Source organism: Esox lucius, chromosome 7 (assembly GCF_011004845.1).
Source record: "Esox lucius isolate fEsoLuc1 chromosome 7, fEsoLuc1.pri, whole genome shotgun sequence".
In the NCBI taxonomy this organism is placed as follows: Eukaryota; Metazoa; Chordata; class Actinopteri; order Esociformes; family Esocidae; genus Esox; species Esox lucius.
This window is the reverse complement of record NC_047575.1, coordinates 46,555,648-46,576,445: the sequence shown is the minus strand read 5'-3', so window position 1 is coordinate 46,576,445 and position 20,798 is coordinate 46,555,648. Positions and strand designations below refer to the sequence as shown.

The window sequence follows — 20,798 nt, the reverse complement described above, 5'->3', positions numbered from 1 at the left end:
GTTTCTGCATTGCTCTGATGTGTTTGTGCTCCCATCTTTGTGCTAAAATTTTTCAGTGTCCATGCTTCTCTGACCGCTGACCTCTGGATGTTTTGTTCAAATGGGCTGAAGGTTGGTGTTTTGTTTTTTTAAACAACCCAACACAAATTTTCTGTCCTTGACCCAAAAGGCAGTTGGTGATTTGTGGGGGCAAAGGGGCTCGGACACAGGTGGACCTGTATTTGTGTCCTCACCTGACATCCACACAAACACACACACAAACAAACAAACACACTCCCATACACACACACACACACACAGTTTTTAAAGGAGCATGGGCCTGGGCCCTGGTGGATATAGAATGTGGCCTTAAAGGAGCATGGGCCTGGGCCCTGGTGGATATAGAATGTTGCCTTAGAGGAGTGTGGGCCTGGACCCTGGTGGATATAGAATGTTGCCTTAGAGGAGCATGGGCCTGGGCCCTGGTGAATATAGAATGTGGCCTTAGAAGAGCGTGGGCCTGGGCCCTGGTGGATATAGAATGTGGCCTTAGAGGAGCATGGGCCTGGGCCCTGGTGGATATAGAATGTTGCCTTAGAGGAGCATGGGCCTGGGCCCTGGTGGATATAGAATGTGGCCTTAGAAGAGCGTGGGCCTGGGCCCTGGTGGATATAGAATGTTGCCTGTGAATAGATGGATTATAGCAGATTCCTGGTTGGCCCTCGTCATACTCCAAGATATTGCCGCAAATCAGAAATTCTGAATTGAAATGAAAGAATAAAATCTCCATTATCCTGAGAGGTGAGCTGAGACGCTGCCCGGTCCCCCCCCCACCACTCCCCATCTCCCCATGGGGCTTGTTTGAGATGCCTGGACCCTCCCTGTGTGTGTCTCTCCCTCTCTTCTACTGTCTCTCACTGGCTCTGTCTGTAGATGGAATATCCTCCTCCAGCAGCCGATTTCTGCTGAGAAACCCTGAAATTAAACCGGCTTGGCGGAGAGGAAAAAAAGTATAGCGATCTCGTGAGCAGTGGGTCTATAGACCTATAAATGTTTCTCTTATGTTTTCCACGACAGATTGCATAGCATGCATTTAGTAAATTTGCCAATATATTTTTTTTATTAGCCTCTTCCAACATGAATATGTGTGTATCTAGTGAATCCAGGCTATTAAACAATGCTCTTGAGCGGTCTGCTCACAACATATTTTCTGCTTGGGATGTTTAATATTGTATGGCTCATGTAAAATGAAGACCACTGAGTATGTTTATTGTCGTCCGTGTATTAGCATGCTGATGCCAAGGATTGTGCAATATTAATGATACCACGATAAATGTTCGATGGCCGAATGGAGGCCTGACGTTAAATGCTTGTATTTCAGTGTTTTTAACCCCACTGAGACCCGGAACTGAGCTCCACCTGGGAGAGACCTTCTCTGACAAGGGAGGCGTTAGTTGGGTTAGTTAGGCTGGATTTGTTATTGTTCTTCGGTCAACAGCCACCTGGTGGGTTTCTATTAGATTTGAAATGTTGTTGTGGAAGGCTTCAGAGGTTTATTTATTTAGTGACCTGATTTTATTTGACAGTTTGAAAAAAGACCTAACACATTTTGCCTACTTAGTCAGGATAACACCATAGTCAGGATAACACCGTAGTCAGGATAACACCGTAGTCAGGATAACACCATAGTCAGGATAACACTGTAGTCAGGATAACACCGTAGTCACGATAACCCCGTAGCCAGGATAACCCCGTAGCCAGGATAACCCCGTAGCCAGGATAACCCCGTAGCCAGGATAACAACATAGTCAGGATAACCCCGTAGTCAGGATAACACCGTAGTCAGGATAACACCGTAGTCAGGATAACCCCATAGTCAGGATAACACCGTAGTCAGGATAACACCATTGCTGACTATGTCCGTTGTGGTGCCTTGGAGTGCCTTTTCCTCTCTAGATAAAATGACAAATATTGCACCATTCGAAGGTCGCTTGACAACTTAAATTCCTTCTGAAGTTGCTGAACAGTGATTCAGTGCCACACGCCGAGGTCAACCCCTGAACCTTTTAAAGTTGCTTGTTGTCAGATTGCATTGACTGTCTCTGTCGCTGTCAGTGCAGTAAAGACTGTAAACGAGTGTGTTGCCATGGTTCCACCCTACACACAGATTGGCAGTCGTCAGCCGACTGTAGGCGTTGGTATTGAGAGGGACAGAGGGGCAGTCAGGACCCCCCCGCCCCCATCGTGTCTCGAATACCAACCCACAGTTTGTTACCAAAATAATGGTACGTTTCTCTTGCCTTGATAGCTTCATGGTTATGTCCTGGCATGGCTTGCAGAATGCTAATAGCTTGACTAAAAGCTTGACTCCAGTTGAATTCCTGTTCATTATCTGTAAAATCTCCATTTACTAGTTAATTGCGCTGGGTTTTTACACTGTCCCCCAGGATGAGAGGAGTGTTTACTGTAAAGTTTCCATTTACACACTGGGTTTTTACACTGTCCCCCAGGATGAGTAGTGTTTACTGTAAAATCTCAATTTGCACGCTGGGTTTTTACACTGTCCCCAGGATGAGAGGTGTGTTTACTGTAAAGTCTCCATTTACTCGCTAGGTATTTACACTGTCCCCCAGGATGAGAGGAGTGTTTACTGTAAAAGAGAAACTATGAATACAGTTTTAAGTTGGTTTTTGCTGTGTTCTGTTTGGCTTGATTTGTATTCATATGTGGTTATGTTTAACTGTTTATGGGGTAAACTCCTCTTGAAGTTACATATTTCTGGCCAATTTGCAAACAGGAAGGATAGTAAAGACTATCACACTGAGTGGTCATTAAAATAATGTCATAGACACATCTATATATTGTAAGAACATGCATAGACAAAAAGGCAAAATTTGAATCTAAATATGCTTTAAATGATCTTTACTGGGGAGAAAAGCAATACGTTTTAATATATTTATTGGCAACTTTATCAAAATCTAATTTGTATGTAATTTTGTACAATAAAGTATGCACTAAAGTATGCACTAGAGTGCTACTAAAGTATGCAAAAACATGCCAATTTAGAGAGTAAACAAATGTAATGTTTTTTTATGTACATTTTATGTTTAAGTGACTAAGCTGGTTACTTTCATATTAAGCAGCTTACAGTAGTGAGTGAAGACATTTTCATAATTTGTCCTACTACCCATGGTAATCAAACCCATAACCCTGCCGTTGCAATCTCTGTGCTGTACCAACCTAGCTACATTAATAAAGCTTACATTAAATGCATAAAATGTAAAGATAAGACATATATATTTTTGTTTATATTATAGTTGTTCATGTAACGACCTAATAGAAAACCATTAGGTGAGAAAACTATTTGAATTAGAAACAAAAATCATTTTTCAACTGCAGCATTGCTCTCCACTTTGAAAATATGCAACTCAAGCAGGACTTTCATGTTTTATGCGTTAGCCAAAGCCATTCATATATGAAGGCCTTTGTTTTATGAGTTTGCTTTGTGCTAGAAGGCATTTGGTTGGTAAGATCACAGCATGACCATTCTTGGCTATAATCTTTATATTCTGAACTTAATCGCATTGAAATATGCTGTATTTCTTTCAAACTAGGTATGAAAATTCAAAGTAATTTTGGCACGGGTGTTATGTAAATAACTGCTTAGCGGCTTGTTCATTTTTAATTCCTTATTGACAGATTTGAACACAGGCAACCTTTTTTTCATGTCAGTAGAGAAACACATAATCTCTGTCATGAGAATAGAGTGTTGTCCTATTCAGCTGACAACGATCACCCACAATCCACCGTGTCATCTGTCTCGTCCCCTCGTTCTGTGGCGCTTGCCAAAGCCATTATTCCATCAGTGACCAGCACCGCGGCGGATGAAATTTGATTGATTCACCAATTAATTTACCTGCCGCCTGCCTGCCATGTCGCAATCAACATGCCCCTGGCTGAGAGGATGGCCTCCACGTCGGCACAGGAGGGCTGCGACGCGCCGGCCGGCCTGTCACCAGGGGACAGGTCATTAATCAGTGTCGGCGGGAGGGCCCTGGGTAAGGGCCAGGGCGGTAACCTCGTGTTTTCATTAGCGTGCAGAACATAGCCGTCAGGGGGGGGGGAAGGCCGGGGAAGATGCACGGGGGGCGGGGGTGGCAGCAGCGTTGGTCAGGGAGGAGGTCAGACATCCCCGTGTGACAACTCTGCCGGTGTGTGTCCTTCTTGGATTGTCATTGCGACAATGTTTTTTGCGGCCTGCTTTCTCTGAACCTGAGCAAATTCGTGGTACCATGTCCACTTTCATACTTTTTTTTCTTACCAACCGCCTGTAGGAATCGAACCCATAACCCCGGGCGTCATGAGCATATGAACGTTAAATGTACAATATTCAATGTAATTCCTATGGTCGTCCCTCACGGTCTCTCGGTTGCCACAACCTGCATGGTATATAGTATATAAGTACATTCAATGGGTTTTGCTCAGACAAACCCACTCGGTGTGTTTATCTCATTAACACCGACGGGAGTTTATCAGAGTTAGTTGAGTGTTGATTATTAGGTCACGTGTATCAGAGACCTTGGGATGAGTGGGGTGTGTGTTGATCTCAGCGGTTTGCCATCGTTCGATATTGATGGCTAACAGAAGAGAGCCGGGCCTAGCGAGCCCACTTTATCAGCAGTCTTCCAGGGTGAGGAACGCCGATACACAATCATCGCGGCTATGAAAACAGGCCGTTGCCTTGAGGAGATTTCACGGTTGACCTTGGCTACCTGTGTAGCCCAGTGTTGGATGCATCGCAGATGTGAAGACAGAGGTACATCAGGCATAGGGCTTGAGTTATGTACATACACCTCCTGCAGCTCTTTTTCGCGTCCAAGCACACACACACATCTCATGCATTCCTAAGTGATTCCATTCATTTACAATCCCGTGCAGTTTTCCTCAGAGCTGACACTGTCATTTGGATGCAGACCAGCCAGGAGGTGAATTGAGAATTTACGTGAGGATTGACGGTCAATTCACTTCTTACTCACTCTGTTTCTTTTCCTTTGCAGCTCACAGACAATTTAACAGGCATCTTTGAGGGATTTCCTTCTTATTTGTAGCAGTGTTTTCCCCAGCCTTTGGTACATGTCATCCGTGGTGTTTTTCAGCGGTTAGTGGTTGGCTCAGAAAATGGGCAGAGGTGAGCCTGTCTGCGCTGATGACAGTTGTCCTGCTAGGATTAATTAGACTCCCACTCAGGAGGTGAAATGCATCATCCACCATTGATCACCGCTGCTTGTCAAATATGAGAAAGAACTGTCCTCCTGTGTGGCGTGGTGGTAATGGAAGGAGATGGAGTTTGTGCTGGTGTGGCGTGGTGTTAATGAAAGGAGATGGAGTTTGTGCTGGTGTGGCGTGGTGTTAATGAAAGGAGATGGAGTTTGTGCTGGTGTGGCGTGGTGTTAATGAAAGGAGATGGAGTTTGTGCTGGTGTGGCGTGGTGTTAATGAAAGGAGATGGAGTTTGTGCTGGTGTGGCGTGGTGTTAATGAAAGGAGATGGAGTTTGTGCTGGTGTGGCGTGGTGTTAATGAAAGGAGATGGAGTTTGTGCTAGTGTGGCGTAGTGTTAATGAAAGGAGATGGAGTTTGTGCTGGTGTGGCGTGGTGTTAATGAAAGGAGATGGAGTTTGTGCTGGTGTGGTGTGGTGTTAATGAAAGGAGATGGAGTTTGTGCTGGTGTGGTGTGGTGTTAATGAAAGGAGATGGAGTTTGTGCTAGTGTGGTGTGGTGTTAATGAAAGGAGATGGAGTTTGTGCTAGTGTGGCGTGGTGTTAAAGAAAGGAGATGGAGTTTGTGCTGGTGTGGGGTGGTGTTAATGAAAGAAGATGTCTGTTAAATTGAACTTAAATTGTTATACACTGATTATTAATTTGGACATAACAATTCCTGTGAGAGGAGATTGTTAAATGAAATATATTGTTTGAAATTAAAAGTTTATATTAAAATAAACAAATACATTTTATTACGATCAATATAAACTTACCATAGTATTGTAGTATATTTATCGCCAATACAATGTATTTTAATCTAGCTTACTTAAGGAATTAGATTTCCAGTCTTTTCACCTGTAAACCAATATGTTATCTTGGTATTGAAACAGATGGCATAGGTGTTTTTTAGATTGTATTCAAACAGCCTACCTTATACAGTTAAACTTTATATCAGAATTTAAAAAAAGTTTTTTATACGTGAAAATAATATTTTGTGCTGGGGGTGAAAGAAGTGATCGCATTAATAATAATAATAAAAAAAAAAATTATAGACATCTTTTCTATATAGTCAAAGATTGCAGAGGCTACACCTGTATACAACTTAAGACAAAATTCCTAGACCCTTTAGGTTTTAACCAGTCAATGTGCCTAGACCCTTTAGGTTTTAACTAGTCAATGTGCCTAGACCCTTTAGGTTTTAACTAGTCAATGTGCCTAGACCCTTTAGGTTTTAACTAGTCAATGTGCCTAGACCCTTTAGGTTTTAACTAGTCAATGTGCCTAGACCCTTTAGGTTTTAACTAGTCAGTGTGCCTAGACCCTTTAGGTTTTAACTAGTCAATGTGCCTAGACCCTTTAGGTTTTAACTAGTCAATGTGCCTAGACCCTTTAGGTTTTAACTAGTCAATGTGCCTAGACCCTTTAGGTTTTAACTAGTCAATGTGCCTAGACCCTTTAGGTTTTAACTAGTCAGTGTGCCTAGACCCTTTAGGTTTTAACTAGTCAATGTGCCTAGACCCTTTAGGTTTTAACTAGTCAATGTGCCTAGACCCTTTAGGTTTTAACTAGTCAGTGTGCCTAAACCCTTTAGGTTTTAACTAGTCAATGTGCCTAGACCCTTTGGGTTTTAACTAGTCAATGTGCCTAGACCCTTTAGGTTTTAACTAGTCAATGTGCCTAGACCCTTTAGGTTTTAACTAGTCAATGTGCCTAGACCCTTTAGGTTTTAACTAGTCAATGTGCCTAGACCCTTTAGGTTTTAACTAGTCAATGTGCCTAGACCCTTTAGGTTTTAACTAGTCAATGTGCCTAGACCCTTTAGGTTTTAACTAGTCAATGTGCCTAGACCCTTTAGGTTTTAACTAGTCAATGTGCCTAGATCCTTTAGGTTTTAACTAGTCAATGTGCCTAGACCCTTTAGGTTTTAACTAGTCAATGTGCCTAGACCCTTTAGGTTTTAACTAGTCAATGTGCCTAGATCCTTTAGGTTTTAACTAGTCAATGTGCCTAGACCCTTTAGGTTTTAACTAGTCAATGTGCCTAGACCCTTTAGGTTTTAACTAGTCAATGTGCCTAGACCCTTTAGGTTTTAACTAGTCAATGTGCCTAGACCCTTTAGGTTTTAACTAGTCAATGTGCCTAGACCCTTTAGGTTTTAACTAGTCAATGTGCCTAGATCCTTTAGGTTTTAACTAGTCAATGTGCCTAGACCCTTTAGGTTTTAACTAGTCAATGTGCCTAGACCCTTTAGGTTTTAACTAGTCAATGTGCCTAGATCCTTTAGGTTTTAACTAGTCAATGTGCCTAGATCCTTTAGGTTTTGAGTAGTTGATGTCCTAATGTTTGTAGTCACTCTAAAATAAAAAGTAGTAGTAGTACAAAGTTTGTATTTTATTAGTCATGAAGATCAGCTAGTAACTCTACTAACAATTACAATATATATGAATATTTTTTGAGTAAGTTCTGGTATCTGTAGAAATGTACTAGTAAACATGGAATAGTTACTAATTTGAGTTGGAGGAAGTACTAGTTTCTGTAGAAATGTACTAGTAAATAAGGAATAGTTACTAATTGGAGTTGGAGTAAGTACTAGTAAATATTGAATTATTAATATGAATTATTAATATGCCAGGCTATATCAGGTTATGGTATGGTCTATGGGTATGATTCTTGCTGTGGGTAGAAAAGGTCCAAGAGAACAACTCTGTTAGGTAAGAAAGAGCACATATTTGTCTTTTAAATATTTGCTGTAACATGTTATTTCCTGATTATTGTTAGACTCAAGTCATTCATTTTGCTGGTACAATGCTGGTGTCATCACCGTGGTGTGGTGAAGTGGTGGGTAGATGTGGTGTGTAGTAGAATCCCGCACGGCTCTGTTTGGAGCCACACCTGGACCACGTTGGCTGTGAGAACCGGGAGAATGACAGCAGAGTTACCCTACAAAATATATCTATTTATGAATTCTCTCAGATGTAATTAATATGTAATTCTTAACTTTGATCTCTGGCGTTAATTTGATTTGGGGGTCTTTTTTAAATAATTTCACTTTGCAACGCTGTGTACAGTAAAATCATGCAATCAAATATCAAACGCTTACCTGCTTCCACTGGTCGTAGGCTGTCCATCCATGATCAGTCAGTTCATTTTTTTCCCAAAGCAGGGATTTGGCTGGCCCAGTCCCTGCACATTATGGTTTCTTTATTAATTCATAATCTTTTGTTTACTGTTCTCTAGTTACCTTCATGTTAGCCAACATTTTCAACAAGTAGCCTTGCTAGTTAGGCTACCTAGCAACAGATAATTTTGTCACATGGTGGGTTGGTGAAGTTCATATTCTATTTCCTCACTGAGTCGTAGCTGATTATCTATCTCAGTTTTTGTCTTAATTTAAAACGTTTCTTATCCGCAAAACAATAGTTCTAAACCACGAGCCGACCCACGGGTGGTGATCATGTTTTTATTGCACCCCCTGAGTGATTTATTTGCGGTTCACCCACGGGGAGGCATGAGCAGTCGACCTGATGCCGGACCCTGGAGTGTAGCGTGTAGTGATGTTTCAGCTTTGATGTGATGTGTGGTGGTGATGTGGAGGGGAGGGCTGTTGAACTTCCTGGAGGCTAGAGGAGTGATACGGCGAGGACGAGTTGCGTTTTTAGCTGCCTTCCACATGGCGGCTGAAGCGGTGGAACCAGATCTGAGAGGAGAGTGATTCTGGGTTTAGTGCGGGGCGACAGCTTGTGAGCAGCATCAAAGCAGCACAGTCGACTGTCCTCCACTTTCATCCCATCTGCTCCATCCTAGACCTCCCCCGCCCCGCCGTCACCCTGGCAAGGGCCAGCAGGGCACCGGACACGACCCTGAGAGTCCAACTGCCTCACTGAGGGCAAGGAGGTGCCGGAGGGGCGGGGCTTAGCGCCGGTGAGCTTCCTATTGGTCCAAGGCGTATGTAGCATGTGGCTTTGGTGCGAGACGGGTAGAAATGAGTCTGCTGACAAGCTGGTAATTTTTATTCTCAGTCTAAGCACTGACGACGACAATTAGCACAATCAAATGCTGTGAAGGAGCCTGGAAGGAGATGTGAAATAATTGTTGCGTTCCCTATGCTTTTTGCTGTATAATTCAGTGAATCTGGAATTATTTGAATGGCTTGAACGAGAAAATCAATGCATTTAAATGACCAGTGAATAATTGCTGTTGGAATTTAGACAGGCAGTCTTTTTCTCCGGATGTCTCATTATGTTCAAAAGGCGACTGATCACTTCGAAACAAAGTTGGCCCATTCTGTTGGCAGCCGAGCTGATGTAACAGCCGATTCTTACTGTGCCCCCGTCTTCCCTTTTTCTCCATCTCTGTAGACACTTCCTCTTCAAAACCCCATCTGGGACCACGCCCCTGTTCAGCAGCTCCTCCCCAGGGTACCCTCTGACCTCTGGGACCGTCTACTCTCCCCCGCCACGGCTGCTACCCAGAAACACCTTCTCCAGGAGCTCCTTCAAGCTGAAGAAACCCTCTAAGTACTGCAGCTGGAAATGTGCTGCCGTGTCAGCCATCGCTGCTGCCGTCCTGCTCGCTGTGCTGCTTTCCTACTTCATAAGTAAGCTGCAGTACAGTACCTATAGCATCTACTGTACATACACATTTACCTGCCTCACACCCCTGCACATCTACCTCACACCCCTGCACATCTACCTCACACCCCTGCAGATCTACCCCACACCCCTACACATCCACCTCACACCCCTACACATCCACCTCACACCCCTGCACATCCACCTCACACCCCTACACATCCACCTCACACCCCTGCACATCCACCCCACACCCCTGCACATCCACCTCACACCCCTACACATCCACCTCACACCCCTGCACATCCACCTGACACCCCTGCACATCCACCTCACACCCCTACACATCTACCTCACACCCCTGCACATCCACCTCACACCCCTGCAGATCTACCCCACACCCCTGCACATCCACCTCACACCCCTTCACATCTACCACACACCCCTGCACATCCACCTCACACCCCTGCACATCCACCTCACACCCCTACACATCCACCCCACACCCCTGCACATCTACCTCACACCCCTGCACATCCACCCACTCCCCTGCACATCTACCTCACTCCCCTGCACATCCACCTCACACCCCTGCACACATTCTACCTTACATCCTTCCACATATTGTACCTCACACCCCTGCACATCTACCTCACACCCCTGCACACATTCTACCTTACATCCTTCAACATCTGGTACCACACACCCCTGCACATCAACTACCTCTCACCCCTGCAAATAAACTCGGTCCTGGTACTCCCGGGTATACAGTCATGCCATTGTCATTTGTTATAGTTTTACTTGTTGTTCATTGTTTACATAATCCTTATGTTAATATATAAATAATTTTTTGTGCTTTGAAAAGAGCACTAAGTAAATTATTTGCTGATCTATTGATTACTAAGGATGTGACAAACTTTTGTTAGACATTTATTTGACAGTACAGTGGGAAGCGCTTTTATAATTAGAAACTATTATCTGCTATCGGATTGGCTATACTAATTTCATCTGTTTTGTAATGAACCAGAAAATATTCTAATGGAAAACTGTATGAGGTATGTTGGACTGAAATACTGTAGACCTATCACTCTAATGGTATTAAAATTCATACCAGACAGGCCAAAGCAATTGCATATATCATAATTATTTAGACATTTGACATACAATGAATCAGTATGTGCCTGGTTAACTAATATGCTGGTTATTATAAAATTTAATATTTATTCACGGTGATGACAAATGTACAACTCCGATAAAGCTCTTTGGGGACAGAGAAATGCTATAAACAGTGAACCTAGTCTAGCTAGCGCGATAGGTTTCATTCCACAATATTCAGATTTTGCGCTAATGTTCTGTGAGGTAAGGATCTGTAGTCAGCCTGAGGTTTCTGAGGCAGTGTTGAGATCTGACACAGTGATTGTGAGTCATGGCAACACAGTGGGGTGCAGACGGAGCCACTCCCCCTAGCCTGTCTTCACACAGAGGGATACCGTCAAACATAAGGATATTGATCTTTGATATCCCAGATATATTTTTTTGCACCAGTTTGCTGCATCTGTACCAAAATTCCCCAAACCTCCCTTCAAAGATTGTCCTCCGCTTTGGGAAGCGAAGAGCTCTCTTATTTCTGTGACCGATTAAAACATATTTTCTCATGACTATAGTGGAATGGGAGTGTCTCTCCATAGGCATTGGTAGCATGGTGACCTTGTATAAGCGCTACTGCGGTTTTAAGGTAGATTTCACCGTGCTTACAGGACTTGGCTGTGTGGAAGTGCTGAGGATTTTTATTCACTGCGGGAGTCCGTTGACATTCTTGTCCTTTTCCAAACAGGAAACACATCTAGGGAGGGATAGAGAGGAAGGAAGAAAAGAGTGTGAGAAGAGAGAGAGAGGGGGGGGGGGGAGGGATGGAGAGAGAGGGAGGGATGGAGAGAGGGGGAGGGATGGAGAGAGAGGGGGAGGGATGGAGAGAGAGGGAGGGATGGAGAGAGGGGGAGGGATGGAGAGAGGGGGAGGGATGGAGAGAGAGGGAGGGATGGAGAGAGGGGGAGGGATGGAGAGAGAGGGGGAGGGATGGAGAGAGAGGGAGGGATGGAGAGAGGGGGAGGGATGGAGAGAGAGGGAGGGATGGAGAGAGAGGGAGGGATGGAGAGAGGGGGAGGGATGGAGGGATGGAGAGAGAGGGAGGGATGGAGAGAGGGACGGAGGGATGGAGACAGAGAGGGAGGGGTAGAGAGAGAGAGCTGGCTTATTGTCTCTGGGCAGCCGTGGGTGGAGGCTGTGGCTCTGTGTGTGTGCGTGTGTGTGCGTGTGTGTGCGTGTGTGTGCGTGTGTGTGTGTGTGTGTGCGTGTGTGTGCGTGTGTGTGTGTGCGCGGCAGGTGCACTGTTGTGTGGTGAAACTCCTCCATTACCTGTGGGATTATGTTCGCATGGCATGTCACTCAGGCACACCGAGGGGGAGGGGGAAGGCCACAGCTCAGCAGGCAGAGCGCTCCGTATCCCTGCGCCGGGCCGGGCCAGGCTGGGTTCAGGGCTGAACTGTTCAGGTCCAGCCCAGGTCTGTTCTCGGCAGGCCTCTGAGCAGAACCGGCTCCCCCGGTGCTTGGCGCGTGAGTGCGACTGTGTGGCTTCCCACAAGTCCCGGGCCTCAGCCGCCGCGCACCACGCTGAAGACGGGGCCGCCTCCACGGACTCCTGTGGGAGACGCCTGGTTTCAGGCCGTGGTCTGGGGAGATAATGCCTCTGAGCGGGCAGCGATCAGGCCACATGGGCTAGTTCTGTCCTCCTCCTTCATATGGCCTGAAAACTGCCGCTGTCGTTTTATTCCCTCTTTTAAGGGCCAGATTAGAATGTGTGGGGTGCATCTCAGAGGCAGAGACAAAGAATGTGCCCCCACACAGTGGAAAGCTTGTGTTGTTTTGGGGCGAGTGCCGCGCCTCACAGTGAGCCAACAACGGGACTCCTGTTACATCAGGACAGAGCGACACCCACCAGTTGTCCTTGAATCCCTGCGTTTCTCCGTCCCTCTGAGGACACGCGGGTTTGCCACAAAGGTATTTTTATATTGCTTATGTTTTCTGTTGGCTCATAGACCTACTGCATCCAAGGGGCTGAGAGGTTTACGGTTGCTAGGACACAGGTGAGGTGAGTGGGCCTGATGCAAGAGGAGAAGGTCTGACATCATCGTTCTTGGTGGGGATGGTATACTGAGGATGCAGTGAACTCCTGTGGCTTGTTCTCTCTCTCTCTCTCTCTCTCCCTCTCGGTCCCTCTCTGTCTCTCTCTCCTTCTCTCTGTCTCTCTCTCCCTCTCTGTCTCTCTCTCCTTCTCTCTTAAAGGACAGCAGATCTAATTTAGACTAATTGGTGAAAGAGGGTGAAAGGGAGAAGTAAATGGTGTCTCCATCCACCTCCCACTCAGCCTTTTCAAATTGGTTGTGCTGCTTTCCCATAGTCAGGTTAGCTGAACAGAACCAGGGACCAGAGCAGCTGTTAGGGCCCTGTCAGGGGCTTTCATTAGGCATGACAGGGTGCCAGGAGATGGTGATGGAGACTGAAATTAGCCGAATTACTTCTAAAACACAATTTTACTGATCCTGTCTAGCGTTTGGGCCTCCTGGATTAAGTTGTCGACCTCTGGTTTAGAGTAACATTCCACCTGTCGTACGTAGTGCAGACACACAAAACACACACCCAACACACACACACAAAACACACAGCCAACACACACACACACAGAAAACACACACCCAACACACACACAGAAAACACCCAACACACACAGATGCTTTTATTACCATACTTATGAGGACCTTTTTGGGGAGCAAAATGTATTCCTATTTAAAATAGTATTTTCCCAGACCTCAATAACTCCTAAATCAACACCTTATTTTAATCCTCAACCGAAATCTAACCATAACTCCTAACCCAACACCTTATTTTAATCCTCAACCTAAATCTAACCATAACTCCTAACCCAACACCCAATTCTAATCCTCAACCTAAATCTAACCATAACTCCTAACCCAACACCCAATTCTAATCCTCGACCTAAATCTAACCATAACTCCTAACCCAACACCCAATTCTAATCCTCAACCTAAATGTAACCATAACGCCTAACCCAACACCCAATTCTAATCCTCAACCTAAATCTAACCATAACGCCTAACCCAACACCCAATTTGCTTTACATAGGAAAATGAATGCACACACATCACGTCACTCACATTTCCCCCGGTCCTCCCTCGGGTCCCTGTGACAGAACCAGGGTGGCAGGTGTCTCCTTCATGTGGGTGTTTTGACTGAAGCCAGTTGTCCTTCATTAATGCTGTGCGTTGAAACATGACAGACAGGTGTCAGGCAGGTATCAGACAGTTATCAGGTAGGTGTCAGACAGGTGTCAGACGTCCTCAGCCCCGCCTCGCTCACCTCTTCCGGTGCCCCTTTAACACCCTCACCTTGTGATAGGACTTTATTTTTATCTCGGCCCTGGAAAGCATGACATGTCCCCAAGCCTTTAGAGACTCTGACCTTCATGACCGCAAAACTTTCCGGCGTACACTGGAGAGAGCCCAACCCCCCCAAACAACATTTCCCTTCCTGCTTCGGAGATGAGGCTTTGAGTAAAAATTCTCCCGATGCAGCCTGTCAAGGATGCGTTCGAGATTCTCTATACAATGCACACGCTTTGAACTGGAGCAAAACAATCTACAACCCGAGTCTTGGCCTCTTCACTGTAACTCAAGCTGACAGTCTCTAAATTCTGCCCCTGGCATGTAGAAATGACAATCAAAATTCCACTCCATTTCCATTCCACTTGGTCTCGTATTTTCACCTCTCCCTATAAACAAATGCCAGGCTGCATAGTAATTGTTCGGGTCTTATTTCCGGTTCCAGAGCGTCCTGGCAGGGCCGCTGGTGTGGCACCCCCCCCTGTCGGTGAAGTTGGCCTGTCACCCACATTGCTGTTAAGCCTGCCGCCTGGGTCCCCCGTCTGTGACACCCTGAACTGGGCCAATGATCCGTGTGGATTTAATATGTTCAGTGTCGGGATCTGCCCCTTTTCTGCCTTACCAATTGCCCTCTAGAACAAATCTATTTAAAACGTTGATCTGTGCGGAGCTGCTGGGGGCCGTATGAGACGAGGATGTGCATGTGGCCTGGTGACTCCTGATGTATGCTGTCTCCTTGTTGACATAGATCCTGTCTCCTTGTTGACATAGATCCTGTCTCCTCTGTTACACAGATCCTGTCTCCTCGGTGACACAGATCCTGTCTCCTCGGTGACACAGATCCTGTCTCCTCGGTGACACAGATCCTGTCTCCTCGGTGACACAGATCCTGTCTCCTCGGTGACACAGATCCTGTCTCCTCGGTGACACAGATCCTGTCTCCTCGGTGACACAGATCCTGTCTCCTCGGTGACACAGATCCTGTCTCCTCGGTGACACAGATCCTGTCTCCTCGGTGACAGTGGCTTCAGTAGCGCAGTCCGGCCTTGGTGGATGGAGACAGGAGACTCGCTAACACAAGGCCTGTAATTATAGACAAAACCAAATGTGCCTTGTGGAGGGGGCGGGGCTGGTTACGCTCAGCTCAGGGATGTTGACAGGTGGAGTCGAATAGATTGGATCCATCTCATCACGCTGCCCCCCCAAACCCCCACCCCCCGAGTGCAGGGATGATGGGTTCCGCGGCGTGGGAGGGATCTCTTGGAGAGGAGGCGATGCGGCAGGGGGGGCGGGGGGGATCTCACAGAGGTCCGGAGGGGGGCAGACCAGATAGGGATGGGAGAGGACGAGAGGACGGGATGAAAAGACCCTGCATGTGATGGGCTCCTCTTATTGGCTCGGCTATTTGTTGTTATGAGTGACACCGTCAAAGTATCGCAGTCATTCGTATTCACATTCGTATTCAAACAGAGCGGTTGCTGGGACCTGTGAACTTCAAATCAAACAGACTTCTGAGGGGGGAGACATTTTTTCCACTGTGCGCGCGCAAACCCATGCACTGTGGCAGAATGTTGATGTTTGTGTCAGTGAGTGTATTACTTACCTATGGCATCAGTGTTTATGTGCCTATCATTTCAGTTGAGTCTCATGGGGGGGGGGGGGGGGTTGCTACACACACACCTGCTTAGCACTTCCTGTAATCCTGCCATCAGATTGCTGTGAACTGCCGCTTCGTTGCATCAGTCGTTGGAGGTGTGGCCCTCAGGGAGGGAGGCTGTTTTCATTACCAGCCCACCGGAGGCTGGTCCAGCCCGGGGACCAACCCACCGGGCCCTGAGTTCCTCCCTTCCCCTCCGTCCCAACACGCCTCCTCCCCATCTCCTGCACGGCCTGCTGTGCTCCCTGGCCAGCTTCCTCCCGGCCCCTTGGTCCTCTCCACTTTGTAGTTGAACTTCAAAGCCTTCAGACTTTGCAGTATTTTTATTTTTTTTTTTGCAGGAGAAATCTCTCAAGGGAGCGCTCTCGCTCTCTCTCTCTACCTCTCCAATGTGAACCCCTCACTGGGGCCTGTTCACGCAGTATCAGCTTGATGATTGGTAGTGTTGTTGTTGTTTTTTATTTGCAGTAGTTGCTTGCACTCAGTCTCAGCCACACCCCGTCTGTCACCTGACTGTTCATGACTTTTCATCAGCTGTTAGACCGTCTGACCAAAAGGCTTGCTATGTCAAATCCCAAAGCCGGCAAGGTTAAAGGTCAGTCGTTCTGTCCCTGAGCAAGGCAGTTGACCCTAATTGTTCCTAGTATGTTCCTGAAAATGTGTTCTAATTTATACTAACCTGGTATAACAACGTTACATTTTAAATCCCTTCCTGCTTCAAACATCCACGATTGAGCTTGCGGGTGACCGTCCTGCCACAAGGAGTCACTAGCGCCTGATGAGGCAATGCAGCCCTGTCAGACATTCGCCCCACTAACACCAGACAGTGTGAAGCCAATCTAGACTGTCGCAATGGCGCTGTTGTAGTACACTGTGAGACAGTTAATGCTACACCACTCGTTGAATCGGGAGTCCCCAGCGTCCCCAGCATCATCGGTGCTTCTCACTGTTTTTTTTTCTCTCATTATTTGAAAAAATTTGATTTTAGAGACCTACAGCCAAATTTGATTGATTGATTGATGTATGTTTGGGCTAGATCAGGGGAATGTTAGCAGAGACAATCATTCTACAGGACATTCACGTTTGTGAGGGTTTTGAACACACAAGCAGAACTGGTGTTCAACCATCTGTGTGTGTGTGTGAGTGTGTGTGTGTGTGTGTGTGTTTGGGGGGGATTTGGTCGAGTAGTTGTATGTTTATCTGGTGATAAGCCGACTCTTAAAAATATTTTGTTGCGTTTTTGGGATATGGTGTCAGGGACTATCAGATGTGTCTCCGAATTGATTTTCTTGATGTCCAAGGATGAATGTAGATTAGAGACTACCACAGGGAGATAACCAACTGCCTCCCCCAATCTAAGTGGGACGCTGTGATCGATAGCTTTGGATTTCAGACCAGTTGGACCAATGACCAGATTTGACGACAACCACCAATCAAGACATTTGAAGAAAAAAATGTCCGATGTGAAAAACGGCTCCCAGAAATACGCCTCATTATTATGGGATATTAATTATTCCTCTGAAAATAGACACTAGGAACTTCAATGCTTTATTATCATCAGTGAATAAAATGTTGGCCCAGTATTGAGCAAAACACAATTATGAAAAATATTTCTAAAATAGTGATAACTATTCATTAATATTTTTTTAAATTATGCACACAGTATATACTCATTATTCATTTTATTTCTGATCAGATATTTAATTAATAATTTGACCACTTAATAAAGGGTGATCAAATCCCGGTGTTTGCATTGGTGAGCCTTGTGGAACATCACGGTGGCCAGGGGAGGTCGCTACACCACGATACCACCTGTCCCAATGTTGGACCCAAACCGCTCCCCGCTGCACCTCCTCCCCACGAGGGGACCCTGCCAGGTGGCAAGATGCTCTCGGAGCAGAACCAGAAGACACTTGTGTGCGGGAAGTGTTTTCAGCCAGCGATAGAGGTCTGTGTTGATAGTTGGGACAACTGCTCTCTCTGATGCGTGGGGGGCTGCTGTACACACTAGTGAAGTAACACGCACTGGGCCCAAAGAAACGGACAAGAATGGACTATTTCAGACAGACTGTATTATTCACACTTTGCCATTGTTGCTGTTGTGATTTTCTCACTCGCACACTTCATATACACACACACACGCTTTGTACACATGGACACACTTTATATGCAAACACACACTGTATACACACGTGCGCTTTTTATACTCCCACACACTTTATGTATATATTCATGCACACGCACCCTATATACATGCACATGCTTTATATACACACACACTTTATATACAAACACATACACACACACACACTTTATGTAAACACACATGCACTTTATATAGACGCACACACACTTAATATACACTCATCTAAAGGATTATTAGGAACACCTGTTCAATTTCTCATTAATGCAATTAACTAATCAACCAATCACATGGCAGTTGCTTCAATGCATTTAGGGGGTGTGGTCCTGGTCAAGACAATCTCCTGAACTCCAAACTGAATGTCAGAATGGGAAAGAAATGTTATTTAAGCAATTTTGAGCGTGGCATGGTTGTTGGTGCCAGACGGGCCGGTCTGGGTATTTCACAATCTGCCCAGTTACTGGGATTTTCACGCACAAACATTTCTAGGGTTTACAAAGAATGGTGTGAAAAGGGAAAAACATCCAGTATGCGGCAGTCCTGTGGGCGAAAATGCCTTGTTGATGCTAGAGGTCAGAGGAGAATGGGCTGACTGATTCAAGCTGATAGAAGAGCAACTTTGACTGAAATAACCACTCATTACAACTGAGGTATGCAGCAAAGCATTTGTGAAGCCACAACACGCACAACCTTGAGGCGGATGGGCTACAACAGCAGAAGACCCCACCGGGTACCACTCATCTCCACTACAAATAGAAAAAAGAGGCTACAATTTGCACGAGATCACCAAAATTGGACAGTTGAAGACTGGAAGAATGTTGCCTGGTCTGATGAGTCTCGATTTCTGTTGAGACATTCAGATGGTAGAGTCAGAATTTGGCGTAAACAGAATGAGAACATGGATCCATCATGCCTTGTTACCACTGTGCAGGCTGGTGGTGGTGGTGTAATGGTGTGGGGGATGTTTTCTTGGCACACTTTAGGCCCCTTAGTGCCAATTGGGCATGGTTTAAATGCCACGGCCTACCTGAGCATTGTTTCTGACCATGTCCATCCCTTTATGATCACCATGTACCCATCCTCTGATGGCTACTTCCAACAGGATAATGCACCATGTCACAAAGCTCGAATCATTTCAAATTGGTTTCTTGAACATGACAATGAGTTCACTGTACTGAAATGGCCCCCACAGTCACCAGATCTCAACCCAATAGAGCATCTTTGGGATGTGGTGGAACGGGAGCTTCGTGCCCTGGATGTGCATCCCACAAATCTCCATCAACTGCAAGATGCTATCCTATCAATTTGGGCCAACATTTCTAAAGAATGCTTTCAGCACCTTGTTGAGTCAAACACAGTATTAGTATGGTCTTCCTAATAATCCTTTAGGTGAGTGTATATTATATGAACACACATGTATTATATACCTTCAAATATTATATTACAAGGAGAGACACAGGAAGTGGACACAGAAGTGTTAGGGCCCTGGGGGCCGTTTTATTGACAGAAACAACTGAGCCGGGAGGAGGTGACGGAGTAATCAAACTCAAACCCTGAATCCAGTATCCTAGCTACACTAAGCTTCATCCGTGTGTTTGCTACCTTTTCTGTCTCGGCAGTCAATTGGGGAAAGAGGGGCTGGATCGGGGACTCTTATGGTTAGGACATCTCCCTATTAAGGTTCCTTCAGAAGGATTTCTCTGGGGAGTGGACAGAAAATGTTAATCTAATTCAGACGAAGAGTTGGTTGTCTCAAACTTTCTGCTGTACTATTTGCCTGCAGGCACGCGCCCTGTCACGTTTTGGCTTGATGACGCCCCTGGAATGGGACGCAATGACTTCCACCCCTGTTCTGTAGACAGTGCTGCTGTAAGTCTGCCTTGAGAAGTCCCTTGTTATTATTAGAATTATTATTATTCATTTATGTAGCGCTTTTCAAGGACCCAAAGACGCTGCACAAAATGGGACATGTGACAGAAACAAACAAATACTGTGGGAAAACAGGGAACGTGGGGTTGGGCGTGGCTGTGGCTTGGTGATTTAGAACAGATGAGTCTTGAGGCGTTGCTGGAAGACGGGGTTTGTCTGAGTCATGGATGGTTTGGTGGAGAGGGGCGTAATCACATTGAACAAAGCACAGTCCATATTTGGAATTAAGATGCACTTTGACCTTGGACCACTGTCATTCACCTGCCTCTTCTAACCTGGATACTGGTTTCGATCAGTGGGGTGAGAGTTGTGGATCCACACCAGGAGAGATCCACATGTTGAAGATATGACCTCTTCAGATACCTGTAGGTTAGAGACTATGGAAATTACCGCCTCGCTACATCCAAAAATGCTAAACGGCAAAATATTTCTTCATGATAACGCTTCTGTTTCTGATTGTGTTTTGAATCTGAAACATGAAAAGGAAGTAAGTCGTGAACAGGGTTTGAGTTGCCATGTTCATGCCTGGAGGAATCTTGTATGGTACGATTTCAGACACCCCTAAAGACACCCCTAAAGTGGATCATGCCATCTCTTAACCTTGACGTTAGTTAACCATCTTGTCTGCCTGCCTCATTCCCAACGTTGTAGTGGCTTTTTGTTAATCCATACCCAAAGAAGAAGGTTAATGTGAGAAACGTGTAGGTGGCCTGCTGTCCACCGATTTTTACCATGTCAAGTTATGGTGTTTATTTTAGTAGGCTAGACCAAATCGTTTACTAATTTACGTAGCAGCCATCACAG

At 45.6% G+C, this 20,798-nt stretch overlaps 1 protein-coding gene across 7 annotated transcripts in view; it reads left to right on the top strand.

Annotated features, from left to right (window-relative positions):
• Positions 1 to 20,798, top strand: part of si:ch211-12m10.1 (teneurin-2) — a 259,810-nt gene that overhangs the window by 191,071 nt on the left and 47,941 nt on the right. For all 7 annotated transcript variants that reach the window (XM_029120920.2, XM_034293165.1, XM_034293167.1 and 4 more), the window contains one exon: positions 9,596 to 9,834. In XM_029120920.2, coding sequence (XP_028976753.2) covers positions 9,596 to 9,834 — 239 coding nt within the window. The remainder of the gene's footprint in view (positions 1 to 9,595; positions 9,835 to 20,798) is intronic.